The following is a 16,196-nucleotide window of genomic DNA, read 5'->3' as shown; positions in this document are numbered from 1 at the left end:
AGGCCTCTGGTTTCTTAGGGAAGGTATACTTAAATACCTTTTTCAACTCGTTATATATCATTTCCCAGAAAGCCTTAACTCTAGGGCAGGTCCACCAGAGGTGAAAGAACGTTCCTTCAGTTTCTTTACATTTCCAACATTTATTATCAGACAAATGGTATATTTTTGCAAGCTTGACTGGGGTCATGTACCACCTATATATCATTTTCATAATATTTTCTTTCAAGGCATTACATGCCGTGAATTTCAAACCAGTGGTCCATAACCTTTCCCAGTCAGCAAACATGATATTGTACCCAATGTCCTGTGCCCATTTTATCATAGCCGATTTGACCGTTTCATCTTGTGTGTTCCATTTTAGCAGCAAATTATACATTCTTGAAAGTACCTTAGTCTTAGGTTCTAACAATTCCGTTTCTAACTTTGATTTTTCCACCTGGAATCCTATCTTTTTATCCAACTTAAAAACTTCTTTGATCTGAGCATAATGTAACCAATCTCGCACTTTTTCTTTTAATTTCTCCAAACTCTGCAACCTCCAATTATCTCCATCTTTTTCTATTATTTCCCAATATTTCGGCCATTTGGCCTCCATATTGAGTCTTTTCCGGGCCTTAGCTTCCATTGGTGATAACCACCTTGGGGTCTTATTTTCCAATAAGTCTTTATATTTTATCCAGACATTGAACACTGCCTTCCTGACAATATGGTTCTTGAAAGCCTTATGACTCTTGACCTTGTCATACCACAAATATGCATGCCATCCATAAGCATTGTTAAAACCTGCCAGATCCAAAACCTCAGTGTTTTCAAGAAGCAACCAGTCTTTCAACCAGCAGAAAGCTGCTGATTCATAGTACAACCTTAAGTCTGGCAGGGCAAAGCCCCCTCTTTCTTTAGCATCAGTTAGTATCTTAAACTTAATTCTGGGCTTTTTGCCCTGCCAGACAAATTTGGAAATATCTCTTTGCCACCTCCCAAAACACTCCATTTTATCCACAATCTGTAAAGTCTGGAACAAAAACAGCATTTTTGGCAATACATTCATCTTTATAGCAGCAATTCGTCCTGACAAGGAAAGTTTCAATCTTGACCAAACCTCTAACCTTAATGTTGAATTTTGATCTTACAGTGGTACCTCGGGTTACATACGCTTCGGGTTACAGACTCCACTAACCCAGAAATAGGACCTCGGGTTAAGAATTTTGCTTCAGGATGAAAACAGAAATTGCGCGGCGGCAGCAGGAGGTCCCATTAGCTAAAGTGGTGCTTCAGGTTAAGAACAGTTTCAGGTTAAGAACGGACCTCCAGAACGAATTACCGTAAGTTCTTAACCCGAGGTACCACCGGTATCTTGGTTCTTCTGCTGTTGCATTGTTTTATTATTACATTTGTATTATTGTAATTCAGTTGTGTTCTGCTTTGGAAATCAATACGACTGAACATCAGGCTACAAATATGGCCTAAATAAATACAATTAATATATTAAACTGGGGTGGAGGGGAATAATGGCCAAGCCAAGAGGACAGCAGAGAAGAAAACACGTGTGACTCCGAGCCAGGCTGGCCGCAATTGCTCAAGGCAGCACACACAAATCCTGGCTTTGTAACGCAGCGCAGGAACAGCAGGAAGGCTGCCAGAAGCCAGGCCTTGAGAGGTAAAGAGGGGGAGGCTGAGGTGGTTCCCCCCCTCTAAGTTTTCAATTATTGAAGAACACTAAAGAGAACTGAAGCCCAGGGGAGCAGCCGGCAAGAAGGCTGTGCCCCGGGATGCCCTCTCGCCTGGTTTCTTTTTGTCTTCCACAACATCTCCACCGGGAGAGGCGTGAAGCAGGGCTCACTCTTCTTTTTCACGCGCGCACACACACCCTTGCACGAAGCAAAAAGAGGGTGCTGTTGAGCAGCTCCTATTCACTGCAAGGCGGATGGCCTAGAAAAAAAGGCCCTGGGGAGCCGGTCTGCTGTCGTCCCTGCCTTTGTCTGCCCCCCCCCCCTGCCCACTTTGCTATTCAAGTGATGGAGACAGAGAGAAATGTCCCTGCACTGGGGGAGAAACGGGCTTCTGTTGCACCAGCAAGACTGTGGGGCCATTTCAGACCCTTCTGTGTATTCACAGCAGTGAGCAACTACCGTATTTTTCTGTGTATTAGACGAGGTTTTTTGACTCAAAAATCATGTCAAAAAACTGGGGTTGTCCTATACGCGGATAGTGGTGTGGGGGGGAAGCTGCGTGGCGCCAGCCAGCTGGTTAGCAGGCGCACAACTCCCCCCCATGCTGTTGTAGGTGGTGTGCGCTCTAGGGAGCTCAACAATTTTGAGCCTCGTTTTCTTTAAATTCAGTCCCCCCAAATCAGGGTCATCTTATACACGGAAAAATACGGTAATCAAAACCACAGAGATGCTACAACAAATTAATCAATGCAAAAATCGCTAGAACGCCAGGACTAGGATCCCATATTGAGTCCCTGCTCAGTATGTGTCTGGCTAAAAGGTGCCTGACTGAGCTAGCCTTGATCCAATATTTTCATCACAGGGGTCTCCCCAAAGCACAGCTTCCTGCTGGGAGGGGCCATCCAGGGACCCTGGTCAGGACCCCCCACAAGTCACCTTCCTGTTTCCCCCAACTGTGTCATCCTGCCAGCCGCTGGGAGATGGAAAGCCCAGAGAAAACAGTAAGCACTCCGGCGCAGCAAAGCTCCTGCAATCATTACAAGACCAAGACCTCAATTGGACCATTTATTTCGCAAAATGTAACAGAAACATGGAATTAAACAAAAGTGCCCAAGCTACTCAGTGCAACTCCCCCCAGTTCCCCACATGCTCTCAAGGGAAACCACCCCACAGGCAGCCTCAGTTTCCCCAGGAGCCGGCCAGCCCACTCTCGCAGGAAAAGATTTGTCCTACACTCTTGGCTGGTGAGGAGGGGCAGAGGACCAAGGAGAGAAGAGCAGGACGAGGACTCAGCAGCAACAGGCACCCTCTCCTCCTCCTCTGCTGGCTATAGGAAAGAGGAGGATGAGGAAGGATGGAGGGGGAGTCTGCTTATTTGGCTGGTCGCTCCAGGATCCTTTTGCACTGCACACTTTGCACACACAACAACTTGGTCCTTGCAGGTGCCACAGCAAAGGCACACATGATCACGGTTCTTCTAGGCTCAGGGGATCAGGCTCACGGCTATGTCCACATTTTGCTCCTTTATTCAGGAGGAGAAATCAACACAGTGCACGAAAATCTTTAGCAACCTCCCCACCTGCCAATGTGCTTCCCAGCAGTTAAGTGACTTCTCTGAACCTTCCCTTCCCTTCCCCACCCCTCTCTCACTTCAAAGTCTTCTGTTCTGCAGTGCTTTGAGGCCTTCGTGCCCAGAGGCTTAAAAGATTCACCGATAGGAATGATTATGAGAGAAACTAGGAAGGCGGCTGTACCAAAGACAATTTGCACCAGAATTTTAAGTAATTATATAAACTTCGGGATATACTGATTTTGATCAATGTACAGCGATCCTATGAGAACAAGGAAGTTTCAAAGTTCATTGTGCTGAAGGCCTCTGGAAATTCTGGTGGACAAGTCCTGAAGATGTTTCTTGACCTGAGAAGACAAGAGACAGGTGCATGTCAGCGTAAGGGAACGGGTTGTTGGGAATCTGAATACGTGCAGCTTCACACACAGAGTCAATTAGGGTTTGGCAGACAGCCAAGGCAATGTGAAGGAGTAAGTCTGCCTGGTGATACAGAGGCATGGAGACCGCTCCCTGATTGGTCAAGTTCTCTCAAGGGAGTGATGATTTATGGCCTACTGACTGGAATGTGAGAGTTTGGGAGTTCTGTGGTTCAGTGTCAGTGTCGGAGTTGAGTTGTGTAAGGGAGAGCTAGTCAAAGATCTGTGTTCTGTTCTGTTCCTCTAAATAGCCCACTGTATATAATAAACACCTAACTACAAGTTCCTGGTTCCTGCTTCGTCCATCCTGTCTGCAGCCAAGTTGCCAATTTACTCTGCTAGGTCTGGCTAAGGTCCTGCAACTAGTCAGAAAGTTGCAAAACACCAATAGGTTTTGCCAATGTGGGTGCAGCTCAGCCAAGAGGCAAACAGCTGCTACTTTGAATACGGCTGCCCCAAGGAATCCTGCCCAGACACATGCAAGCAGTGCCAAAGCCATTCTGGAAGGGGGTCCGAGGAAGAGCAGCGAGGTGTCGAGGGGGGATGGGGGGAGCAGTTCTTAGGATCTTGGGGTGCTGGAAGGACATTGCCTTGGGACCAGCAGCGCCTGCGCATTTGTGGACAAGAAGATTGCTTAGGAAGCCACTCACACCCCGTTCCATCTCCAGCGCTGTCTCCCCTAAAACAAGGCTGGCTCAGATTTCCCGCCTCTCCCTGAGACCAGAGAGCACCCCAAGATGAATGTGCAGGGGGGGGTGAAGAACAGGGGCTCCTGGACCCCCTCTCCCCTCCCAGAGCCCCCCCCCCGGGCACCTTGTAGCCCAGCTCCTTGGTCTTCTCCTCCAGCATGGCGGTCTTCTCCTTGTTGCGGCTGAGATGCTCCTGGTCTCCCATCCCTTCGATGTGCCTCATCTTCTGGTGCGAAATCTCCAGCTGCTTCTGGTAATGGTGGTGCTTCTCCACCTTCGCTTCAAAGTGTTTCAGCTCTTCCTAGAAAAGCCGGAGACAGCGCTTCCTTTTATCAGGAGCTGAAAGAGCTCAAAGGGGTTTACGATAAATACGCAGGGGGGCACAGCAGTGTCCCGTGCCCTCGAGAAGGTCCTCAGCACCCGTGTCACAGCACCCCCAAACACACACACATGATCCTTTGCACCCTCAACCACCCAGAGAACCAAGGAAGAATGGAGAGCGCACCCATGTCATGCGAGAATGTTCAGGGTGGCAGGAGAGGATATAGTGTTTATTAATATCCTTCCTAACTTGCGCTAGCAAGTTCCTTTATATAGCAGTTACATTCTCCCTTTTTATATGCACAGCAGATAGCTGGTTGCAGGCTCATGTGAGCCTCTTACTATTATACAATTCAGTCTGTCTCAGATAGAATTGTATGTTCCTGGTAAGTTCCCTTGAATCCTTCTTAAAAGAATAAAGACACAACAATCTTATTCAAAGTCAATAAAAGAAGTTTAGTTACATCAGTTCACAGTTGGATACCCGAAGGGAGACTTAGTTACAAATATGTACATGTGGAACTGCCCCATATGGGGGAATAACCCCAGTGCTTCTGCTCACTGAGAGCTAGCAGAGCAGTCCTAGCTAGAAGCTGGTCAAACAAAGAAGGAAGTCAAAAAGAGAGAGGTGTGCTGCGTGACTCCTCCTTTTGTTACCTGGACAGGTAAGGTCATGCAACCCCTCAGCAACCCCTCAAACACACACACATGATCCTTTGCACCCTCAGCCACCCAGAGAGAACAAAGGAAGGACAGAGAGCGGCAGGACCATTCTCTTCCGCAAGGAACGCGAAGCCTTTTTCAGACGGAGGCATTTGTTACAAATCAGTCCGGGGCCCCTTCCAAACTCAGCTCCTCCATATGCCAGCGCAAGGCACCCAACCGGAGCCCCCGCTCCCCCCGAATGTTAAAGCAAGAAGGCATTTGTGTCTCGGCCAAGAGGAAGATCAGAATTAGGCCAGAAAAGCCCCCAAACCAGAGAGGTTGAAGCCAACATACCCGAAGCGATTCCAGCTCTTTCTCTGTGAAATTGGTGGATTTTGCCAGATCCCACAAGTCAATCACTCGGGGCTCCTCAAATTCTGGAGGGACAAAGGAGATTTCTGTGTGGAAACTCGAACAGCGGCAGCTGGATTGCAAAAAGGTTTCACCGCTATTTGTTCTGCACTCAGGAAATACTTGTGCACGAAAAGAGAAAGCATCTCCCCTCTATTAAACTCCAGCTGAGAAGCTCCTAGAGCTCCATCTTATTTCAATTGTTCAAAGAGTGAGAGAGGGAAAACCTCAGGAGAGTGGCTGGCTGCATCAGGATCAGGCCAAAGGAGGCCCATATGATGGCACCTACAATGGGCAACCAGGTGCCCCCAAAGCAAAACAGCCTCCAAGCAAGACACCAGCCCCACAGCCCCCGGCAAGCCCCCCTCCTGCGACTTCCAGCCACAGCATCCAGCCACATCGGCTTCTCTACCCCGTTGCCTTGACAACCACCCTTCCTGCTGCCTCCCTGCCAGCCCAAATGCTGCTCCCCACAGGCACCCAAGCAAGGCACCAGCAGAAGTTCCCCCCAATGCTCACCCCCAATGCATCACACAGGGCTGCCAAGGAAGGGGGGGGTCCAAAGCACATCCAAGGCAAGAGGACAATTGTGGAATTTGTGAAGGCAACACTGAGGGATTGGCCAAGACCAGGGGTAGGCAAACTATGGCCTGGGGGCCGGATCTGGCCCTATCGCCTTCTCAATCCGGCCCGCGGACAGTCCGGGAATCAGCGTGTTTTTACATGAGTAGAATGTGTCCTTTTATTTAAAATGCATCTCTGGGTTATTTGTGGGGCATAGAAATTCATTTTTTGTTTTCAAATTACAGTCCGGCCCTCCGCAAGGTCTGTGCGACAGTGGACCGGCCCCCTGAAAAAGTTTGCTGACCCCTGGCCAAGACCCACCTGCGCCCCAGCCAGATAACCCGCAGGTGCAAGCGGCAGTGGGGGGGGGGGAACCTACCGCTGGAGTCGTCATAGCCCTGGTGGGTGACCCTGCGCAGCCGCTCAAAGCCCTGGTTGATGCTGTGCAGCTTCTCCTTGAGCTCCGAGTGCTTCTGGTGCAGCAGGTCGTGCTTGCGGGGAACCTCCTCCTCTTCCAGGCCGGAGATCATGTTCTTGTGGACGTCTGGGAGGGGTGAAACGGAAAACGCCATCAGCCGGAGGAAGCCGCAGGTGGGAGAAGGCTCCCAAAGCAGGGTGGATAAAAATGAATGGTTTTTTTTAAAAAAATAAAAAAAATCTGGTATTTTAAATTTAATTCAGATTTTTAAAATAAAATGTTTTTCAAGGAAAAATCTTTCTAAAGATTTTCTGTTTAAGTTACATTATAGTCCAAAGGCTATTCATCAAGAAATAATGATTTGTTTTAAGTTTTTCATGTGTGCTAAAACTCACTCTAAGGTGTGTGTGTGTGTTTAAAAAAAATTGTTTAACCACATCAGTTAACAAACATGCATACATAGGCTATAATGTTATCGTTTTAGTTAAATAGTTTAAATTGTTATGAAGGAAATAACAATATTCCAATAAAGCACAGTAGAAAAGTTGTCCAAATATAATAGTTAACTTATTAAACCTCACAATAATTTCATAATTCTCTGCCTATGTATTTCAAATCCGTAATCTTTGATGTAACTGTAAAAACTACTCTGAAATTTTTTTATTCCAAAAATGAAACCTTCATCTGGTTGTAAATATGCAAGAATGAGTCTTTCCGTAAAAAAAAAAAGATTTAAATCAAGTCAATAAAAATAAATGATTTAAATCAAATCCACCCTGTCCCAGAGTGAGGGGTTGGATTACCGAAGGGGGTCAAGGGGGTGGCAGGAGGTGAAAGTCTCACACCAGCGGCTGTTAAGATAAGATAAAGGATTAAGACTGGAACTATGATATTGGGAATAAACAAGAGAGAAAAAGCAGGAACAAGAAATAAAAATTTTTCTCTTGACCAGCCAGAACACAGGAAGTCTAATTAAAATATATAATTTGGAATGTATAATTGGCTTTATTATTTGTATTACAATGTGGCAAGATATGATATTCTATCAATTGGAGTGTTATTAATGAAAAATGAATAAAAATTATTTACAAAAAAGGGGGTGGCAGGAGGGGTGCAAATACCTTCCGTCCGACTGACGGTCTCCAGCAGGATGTTGTAGTCCTGGACTTTCTCTTTGTGGTGCCTGAACTCCCTCCACAGCTTGTCCAGCTCTTCCTCCGTGAACTTCCCTGAAGTTTTGGCCTTGAAGAGAGATCCAAGGAAGAACATCAGCAGGAGGGTGTTACGGAAATTAGGGGGGGGGGCACATCTTTAAATGCTACAAATATTATGCCTGAATGTATCCTTTCAAATTGACAGCTCAGGAAAGTTGCCTAGCTTTAACAATCATATAAAATCAACTCCTTTGCCAGTTTCCTCCATTCCAAAGCTATTTTCCCCTTGAAAAAGGACTCCAGGAAGTGCCCAGAGGTGACAATTGCTGAGCTGATTGTTGGCCAAGGAAAGCCTAATCCCTCCAAAGACTTGCCAAGGGGCCAGACAGGAAAAGGAACTTCTATTGTACTTTTGGGTGGTGGGTGCTTAAGAGGTATTTGTCTATGCTCATCTTATCCCTGGGTCTTGCCCTGCCATGTCTGCTTAGGCTAATCTTGTACCAAGGACTCCTCTGGACCTGTTTGCCAAGGTTGAACTAGTGTGACCCCTGTCTACCCCTCCCCTTTTGTGACATGTCAGGGATGTAGCACTGATGCTGTACGAACTGTATTCTGGGATATGGTGGGGAAGTTTTAAAAGTCCTTGTCTCCCCATCCTCAGGGTTCAAAATTCCTCTTTGAACCTGATGGGCAATAAACTTTGGTCTACAGCTATTTCCTTCAGTTGGTGGCTGGAATCCTTCCTTTATTCTGCAGGGACCCACGGGCTCTGCCCGATGAGCTGGGTGACTGAGCAGCCTCACACCTAGATTTTACCATAACAAGGGTAATCCCACACTTTGCCAACTGGGCAGGGATGCAGTGTTTTGTGGAATATCCTGTTTTGGAAGGTGTTGGACTGCAACGTGGGGCACACAAAATTTCTTTGAGTCCTGTTGCTTTGTCCTGCAAATTTTCCCTCCCTGGAAATCCTGTTTTGAGGCACCTGATTCTGGGGTGAGGCAACTGCAGGCCAGATGCCTTCAGTTTCCCCAGAACAGCCAACAGCAAGAACATAACTGATCAGTGAAGATGTGTGAAGTGGAACTGTCACCAGAAAATAGGGGTGCCCCTTTAATGGACCCACTCCCCTTCTTAAAGGATTCAGCATCTCCCAATGTCACTATCCGTCAGAGATGCATTTCCCTTGCAAGACTTAGGCTATGAGGCATCTACAGGGCAGAATTAGGGAAGGGCAGAACACTCCAAAAACTGATGGTTCCCCTTGATGTCTGTCTGTCTGTCTGTCTGTCTGTCTATCTATCTATCTATCTATCTATCTATCTATCTATCTATCTATCTATCTATCACTACCGCCAAGCTCTGGCATCAGATGTGAGTCTTTCTGGGGGGGAGGGGCCTCTGCATTTGGAGGGGGGGAAATCTGCAGGTGCACCATTAGGGTTCAATGCCCCCCCCAACTGCTGATCACTTCTCCCTGTGCTGGCATTCCTATTAGACTAGCAAATCAGGGGCTGGATCCACACACCTGCTGACATTGTGGACACAATAAGACCACCCCCCATTCAAAGACAGACCTTGTTCCAGAGCTTCTCCAGCCGGGGATCATCAAGCACATCGTTCTCCAGGCTGTCTTTGACGTAGTTTGTGTCTCCCAGCTGCGCGTCTTTCTTCCCATCCATTCCATACTTGGCCAGAATGACTGGAGGGGCAACAGAAGGGTTGCACGAATTTCAAGGAACACACACATAGCAAGAAACCCTCCCCCTAACCCCCCCCCCCGATCCTTCACCCTTCAACAATTTAAGAAATGTTTTCTGGGAAAATAGACACTTTATTTGAGAGTATTAGACAGCTCAAGAGCAAAAGCAAGGCCATCTTTCGCCTCCAGCTGGACTGTGGGATCTGCTTCCAAACAGACAGAAGTGAAGTCTTTGCTAAAACCATTCCTCCACAGCCAGCAGTCTTTACATTTGCAAGCCTGAAGCCCTGTGAATAGGTAAACATCTTGTTAGGAATGGGGCCCAATCTTATGTCAATACATTCTGTACCTATGCAGCATTTCAATAGATGCTCTGGCAAGCCAGGAAAAACAAGGATCTGGTATTGTTCAAATCTCTGAGTGACAAACATGCAAATGTGTTGCAGAAACCTGAGCTCTGAGCTTGGCCTGAGTTACATGTGCAACCCATTTTTGTGGTGCATGGTGCTTTTGGCTGGTCTTTGGCTAAGAGACTGGGCAATTTATAAAGCCTTCGAAAGTTGCTACACACCTTTGTTCTGGGTCCTCACCTCCTTGCAAGTTCTGGGGGGAGGAATTCTGTTGCAACAGAAAAATAAAGATCTGCCTTGCTTTCTTCCTTGCTCCTGCCTCCATTCATGCTTCTGACTGATAATGAACTTGGGGCATACCAGGTCCCTTGGTGGGAGTTGGACTTTAAAGGCCAACACCAATTTTTTTGTATGTCAGAAGCAAGACCAAAAAATGCTGAGTGACACTGATCTGCCAGGCCTGTTTGTTCACTTTGCCAGAGGTGTGCAAAGTTAGTGGTCTACTGGTCATTTTCCAGGGGGCAGTCTGTTGCCCCCACAGGCATCTAACGTGCCATTATGGGAGACAGAATCCTGGATTAAAGGGACTTTGGTCTGACTCAGCAAAGCAACGCATGCCTGCCCAGGACCACGAGGGCAGGCTTAGGGCCATATTTCCACCAAGCATCAATGGTTAGGGCATCCTGATGGGGTCTTCCTGCTTAGGAAAGGTCAGAACATCTTGAGGGACCAAGGGGGATGCTGGTGGCAGTTCTAGTGAAAAGTGCAATTTCTTGAAAGTGTATCTTCCATCTAACGGCAGGTGGAGACACCAAAACAGGTCTCCCCAGGCAAATGGCCCCCCTAGCAGCCTCGGCAGCCAGTTTCTTGTGCCCAGAAGCAGCCAGCAAGAAAGACAACAGGACATTTGCCTCCTCCTGGGAAAACCTAGCAGAAAGGAAGCCCAGGCAAGAGCTGAACTTGAAGCAGCTTGGAGCCAGCTCCGCAACAGCCAGTGTTTGCAGCAGAGCTTTTCATGCTCAGGATTTTTTTGCAGAACATGGAGCCAGTAAAATTGCAAAACACTTTGCGGGAAGTTCTGCAGTGACTCAGAGGGGAGCTTCCATGCAACGAACCCAGATGAACGAAAGCTGCTCCCACAGCCTCTTAGATCTCTTGACACCAGATGCATCAGTGAGTTTGTAGCCAACAGTGTTCTCAATTTTCACTACACCACAGCCTGTCTGAACGCGTTAGACAGCTAAGGCATGCAGACTTCTAATGGCAAGGGGTGGTTTTCCTATTTATTTGGGGTTTCTTTTAAAAAGCCTCAGTGACCCAAAGCCGGGTCTACAGAAGGGAGCAGTTCTTTACCATTTAGATTACGCCTGAGCTTGGCTTCCTTCTCTCCATCCTCATCCAGCCCTTCGGCCTTCAGTTTCTTCCAGCTCAGCTCATCCTTCTCCTGAATTTTTAGATCGCTGTGTAGCTCTGCCAATTTAACAGCAGAGAGGTGGAGCTGCAAAAACAGAATTTGGGGAGGTGGGGGGGAGAGGAGGGTCTGAATCAGTTGCACTGAGAATCAAACTCAAGTGATGTTCAGCTTCCCTAGAGGAAAGATCTGCTCCATGATGAGTCTCCTCCATTCTTTGGGTGGGAAACAGCATGAACAAGAGCCCTTTCTGGGGAGGAATTGGGCTGTGGCAGCGGGGAGGGGGACCAGGGAGATGGAGGAAGGGGCCAGACTGCCTTGATGCCGCCTCCCTGCTTGTCCCCTCTCCCAATGACAAGCCCTCTTGCCAAAATCACCCCCCAAAGGGACCTGCCCTAAATGGACGAGAAAGATGCAGGCTTTTAAAAAACAACAACGGAGGGTCCCGACTCATTGCTCGCCCGTTCAGACTGGATTCCCGCCCCCCTTGTAATGCACCCCCTCACCCCCCAGGCCAGAGTCCTTGGGAGGGCGACCAGGCACCTTGGAGAGACCACCAGCTGGTGCGGCGGCTGAAGATTAACCCCTCCGGGCGCCGTCCAGGCGGGCTCCGGCTAAAGATTAACCCTGCCCAGCGACCCGCCATCGAGCGGGGCGCCAGCCCCGTCCGGCCTCGGCCGCCTGGATCCAGGAGATGTTACCGGACCCTCCCCCAGCACCCTTCCCAGCAGGCGGGGGGCCGACTCTTTCCCCGCCGGGGTCTTCCAGAGCCGCGCCAAGGAGCCGCCAAGTGGCCCAATGGAGGCCAGCAGGGGCCGCTCCTCCGAGGGGTGGGGCGGTTCGTTACGGGAATGGAGGCTCCGACTCGACGTGAGGAGTAACTTTGAGTAGGAAATTGGATTTCTTTTACATTCCTGCGCCGCTTTCCGTTCCAACGAACCCCAGGGCCGCTTGCAAACGGCGAAGAACCCGAAAGGCACCAGCAACGCGCCCCTTCGACGGCGGGAAGATGCTGGCCTCCCTTCCTTGGAGGTTTCCCAGGCGAGGTCGGAGCCCCGCATTATCAGGGGGGTTCCTGGGGGGATCCCGTGACGTCGGGGGTTGGGCTGGATGACCCCGGGGTCCCTTTCCGACTCACCCGCTGCGCCTTCGCCCACACCTGGCTCAGCTTGACCAGGCGGAATTCCGCCGCCTTGGCCTCCTCGTTGGCCTCCCGCGAGTACTTGCCCCCCGCCGCCGCCTGCAGGGCCAGCGCCGCCAGGAAGAGCCGCGCCCGGAGCATCGCGGAGCCCAAAACGCGCCGAGCGGAGAGCGGAGGAGCGCCCGGCCAGGAGGACTACACCTCCCGGGATGCACCGCGCGGACGCACGGCGCCCTCGCGTGACGCAAAAAGACGCGCGCTCTCTCTCGCCCGTCCCGATTGGCCGCCCAACAGTCGGACACGGCCGGCTTACTGATTGGTTAAGAAGGGGAAAGGAGGGGCGGAAAGGACGTCCTCCTCCAGCCGTCACGCATAGAGATAGGAAAAGGGTAGAGAGCGCTGCTGCTGCTGCCGCCGACGCCGCCTCCTGCGCGCAGCCTCAGCGTGGGGCGTCTTCCTCTCCCCCCCCCCAATTTTTTTTATTGATTTTCGACATTTACCCCAAAAATGCCCTAACAAAACACTCAACAAAGAAAACCACATTACACAATAATAAATACAAAGAAAAAATGTTTTTTCAATTACCTAATTCTCATTCCATTGATAGCTGACTCCCTCGAATCCCCTCTAACTGAATCTCACTATATCACCTATTTAACAGTTCTCAAATTCATATTTCTAATCATATTAACTCCTTTCATTTACTAACCTCTTCTCCTTTATTAATATTTTAGTCCTTAAAGTTTACTATCCTATATTCTTGTTCTACCCCATAGCCTATTTATTATTTCCAAGAATTTTCTCTTTATCTTCTATCACAATATTTAGCTACAGATAGGTAGCCGTGTTGGTCTGCCATAGTCAAAATAAAAAAAAATTCCTTCCAGTAGCACCTTAAAGACCAACTAAGTCAGTTCTTGGTATGAGCTTTCGTGTGCATGCACACTTCTTCAGATACACAGTATTTAGCTACATATTTAGCTAGATATGCCTTAAATTTCTTCCAATCCTCTTTTCTTTCTGGTCGCGGATTCTTCCCGTCTGGTCGGCCAGCTCCAAATGTCCAGCATCTTGACCTGCCATTCTTCTATTCTTGGCATTTCTTGCGGAGCCGCTTTCATTTTCTCTCCCCCAACGTGAACATTTGAGAGGGGAGTCTGCCTCACAAGCAGCCGGCACTGCTGCACCTCTACTTTCTTATCTCTGCGGCGTCCCTCTCGCTTTCCGATTGGGCGGGATCCCCGACAGGCTCTCTTCTTCCCAATTGGTCTCTTGCAAGAGCCTCGCGGCAGCTATTGGCCAAAGACCCGTCCATCAGGGCCTCGGAGCGGCAGCCCGGCCAGGGGCCTCTCTCTACCTTCGGAAAGGAGTGGGCGGCGCCGCCTTTCCGTTGCCGGGGCAACCAGGTGCGCCGAGGGAGGAGCAAACGTGGCCCCGCCCCCTGACCTCCCTCGTAAGGACTCCAAGCCCCGCCCCCTGGAGATAGACTGCCTCTGCAGCTGGAGCTTCAATGGGAGCCTCAGAAGAGCGTGGCTGCTGGATTATTATTATTATTATTATTATTATTATTATTATTATTTATACCCCGCCCTCCCTAGCCAAGGCTGGGATCAGGGCAGCTAACAACCAATAATAAAAAGAAGTTGAATGAATACAACTTAAAAACAAGATTAAAATACAACATTAAAATATAGAAACATTAAAATATTAAAATGTAGCCTCATCACAGGAGGAGAAAGGAAAAGAAAGAAAGAAAGAAAGAAAGAAAGAAAGAAAGAAAGAAAGAAGAGAGGGAGGGAATCAAATTGGCTCCAAGCCAAAGGCCAGGCGGAACAACTCTGTCTTACAGGCCCTGCGGAAAGAAATCCGATCCTGCAGGGCCCTGGTCTCATGAGGCAGAGCGTTCCACCAGGCTGGAGCCAGAGTTGAAAAGGCCCTGGCCCTGGTTGAAGCCAATCTAACTTCCTTAGGGCCCGGGACCTCTAGGGTGTTGCTATATATGGACCTTGAGGCTCTCCGTGGGGCATACCAAGAGAGGCGGTCCCATAGGTATGAGGGTCCTAGGCCGTGAAGGGCTTTGAAGATCAAAAGCAGCACCTTAAATCTGACCCTGTACTCCACCGGGAGCCAGTGCAGCTTGAAAAGCACTGGGTGAATATGCTCCCATGGCAGAGACCCCGTGAGGAGCCTCGCTGCAGCATTCTGTACCCGCTGGAGTTTCTGGGACAGCTTCAAGGGCAGCCCCGCATAGAGCGAATTACAGTAGTCAAGCCTGGAGATGACCGTCGCATGGATCACTGTGGCCACGTCAGGGATAAACTGCCTCTGCAGCTGGAGGCTCAATGGGAGCCTCAGAAGAGCATGGCTGCTGGATCGGGGGCCAAGCAGGGGGCCCCAGGGGGAAGCCCCCAGGCAGGAGCCCAGCCCCAGAGACCCATCCCCGCCCAGGCTCAGGGGCCGCCAGCAGGCGCGTCAGTCCAGTGGGAAGGAAGTGTCCCCCAGGCAAGGGGTCCTCCTTGGGGCAACCTGGCCCTCCTTGTGGATGTCCTTGGTGCAATGGAAGAAGCAGGGCCGGATTGACGTCTGAGCTAAACAAGCTCTTCCTGCCCACCTAGCAGTTTGAAAGCACGTCAAAGTGCAAGTAGATAAATAGGTACCGCTCCGGCGGGAAGGTAAAGGGCGTTTCTGTGCGCTGCTCTGGTTCGCCAGAAGCGGCTTCGTCCTGCTGGCCACATGACCCGGAAGCTGTACGCCGGCTCCCTCAGCCAGTAAAGCGAGATGAGCGCCGCAATTCCAGAGTCGGCCAAGAATGGACCTAATGGTCAGGGGGTACCTTTACCTTTTAAACAAGTTCTAGCTTAGGGCCCCACCCTCTTGGGGGCCCCCAAAAAATTTAAAGGGAAAAAAACCTGGATGTACATTTCCAAAATATAAGATATATTAATATACATCTTCTTAATTGTATTTCAGTTCAACAATTACTTTGACAAAATATATATTTTGTTAGGTGCAAATGGCTTTAGATACCTATTAGGTAAAGGTAAAGGGACCCCTGTTCTCACAGGGGCCAAGCAGATGCAGTCATGGGAAAATCCGGAGCAGGATTCCAGCGCAAGAATAGCCCCCTTCCCTCCTGGGGTTTCCAGAAGAATTCTGGAATTCCCTCTTCTCCTCCAGGAATTTGTCCCATCCTCTTTTCAAGCCATCCAATTTGCAGGAGGGAGTTCCATAGTTTGACTAGGCGCTGTGCAAAGACGTATTCCTCCTTGTGAGATTTGCTTTTTTTCTTTCGCTTAGGAAATGCAAGAGGAGCAGGAGAGACCAAGGCCGGGAGCATCGATAACCATCACGGATCTGCCGCCCAGCTGCTGTGAATCTGCCAAAGGCAGCAGGGTCCCTGCATCCCACTCTCTGCATCCCACAAAACATCCTTCCTATTTGCCCTCCCTCCGGCCAGCCGAAATGAAGGGCCTGCAGGTGGCATTCTGGAGAGCCCCCTCTCGCCCTGCCTGTGGCGCTCCAGTCCCCCTTTGGCCTTGGCTGCCATAGTCAGAGGCCGGGTGGCGCTTGGCCTCGGCCCCTGCAGATCTCCTCCCTCTCGCAGCTGCCCTTTGGCCGGCCAGCCTGCGCCCAACAGGCGAGAGCAAAGGCCACACTCCTGCCCAGCTGCGTCTCCTTGCCTCGAGCGGCAGGATGTGACCAGAGGCTGCCAGGACTGCCATGCCCCGCTCCCC

General features: G+C 49.6%; 1 protein-coding gene across 1 annotated transcript; it reads right to left on the bottom strand.

Moving 5' to 3' along the window:
• Positions 1-2,728: 2,728 nt before the first annotated feature.
• LRPAP1 (LDL receptor related protein associated protein 1) lies at positions 2,729-12,734 on the bottom strand. The gene is made up of 8 exons (XM_083702912.1): positions 12,460-12,734; positions 11,264-11,408; positions 9,436-9,560; positions 7,826-7,946; positions 6,666-6,830; positions 5,666-5,748; positions 4,470-4,646; positions 2,729-3,587 (listed from the first exon to the last, which is right to left on the bottom strand). The coding sequence occupies exons 1-8, from the start codon at positions 12,601-12,603 to the stop codon at positions 3,522-3,524; spliced, it is 1,026 nt and encodes a 341-aa protein (XP_083559038.1). The 5' UTR covers positions 12,604-12,734; the 3' UTR covers positions 2,729-3,521.
• Between the last annotated feature and the right edge of the window lie 3,462 nt (positions 12,735-16,196).

This window comes from Podarcis gaigeae, assembly GCF_964106915.1.
Source record: "Podarcis gaigeae genome assembly, chromosome: 11".
NCBI classification, from domain to species: domain Eukaryota; kingdom Metazoa; phylum Chordata; class Lepidosauria; order Squamata; family Lacertidae; genus Podarcis; species Podarcis gaigeae.
Note: the sequence above shows the minus strand (reverse complement) of the source record. Positions and strands in the feature narration are given on the sequence as shown.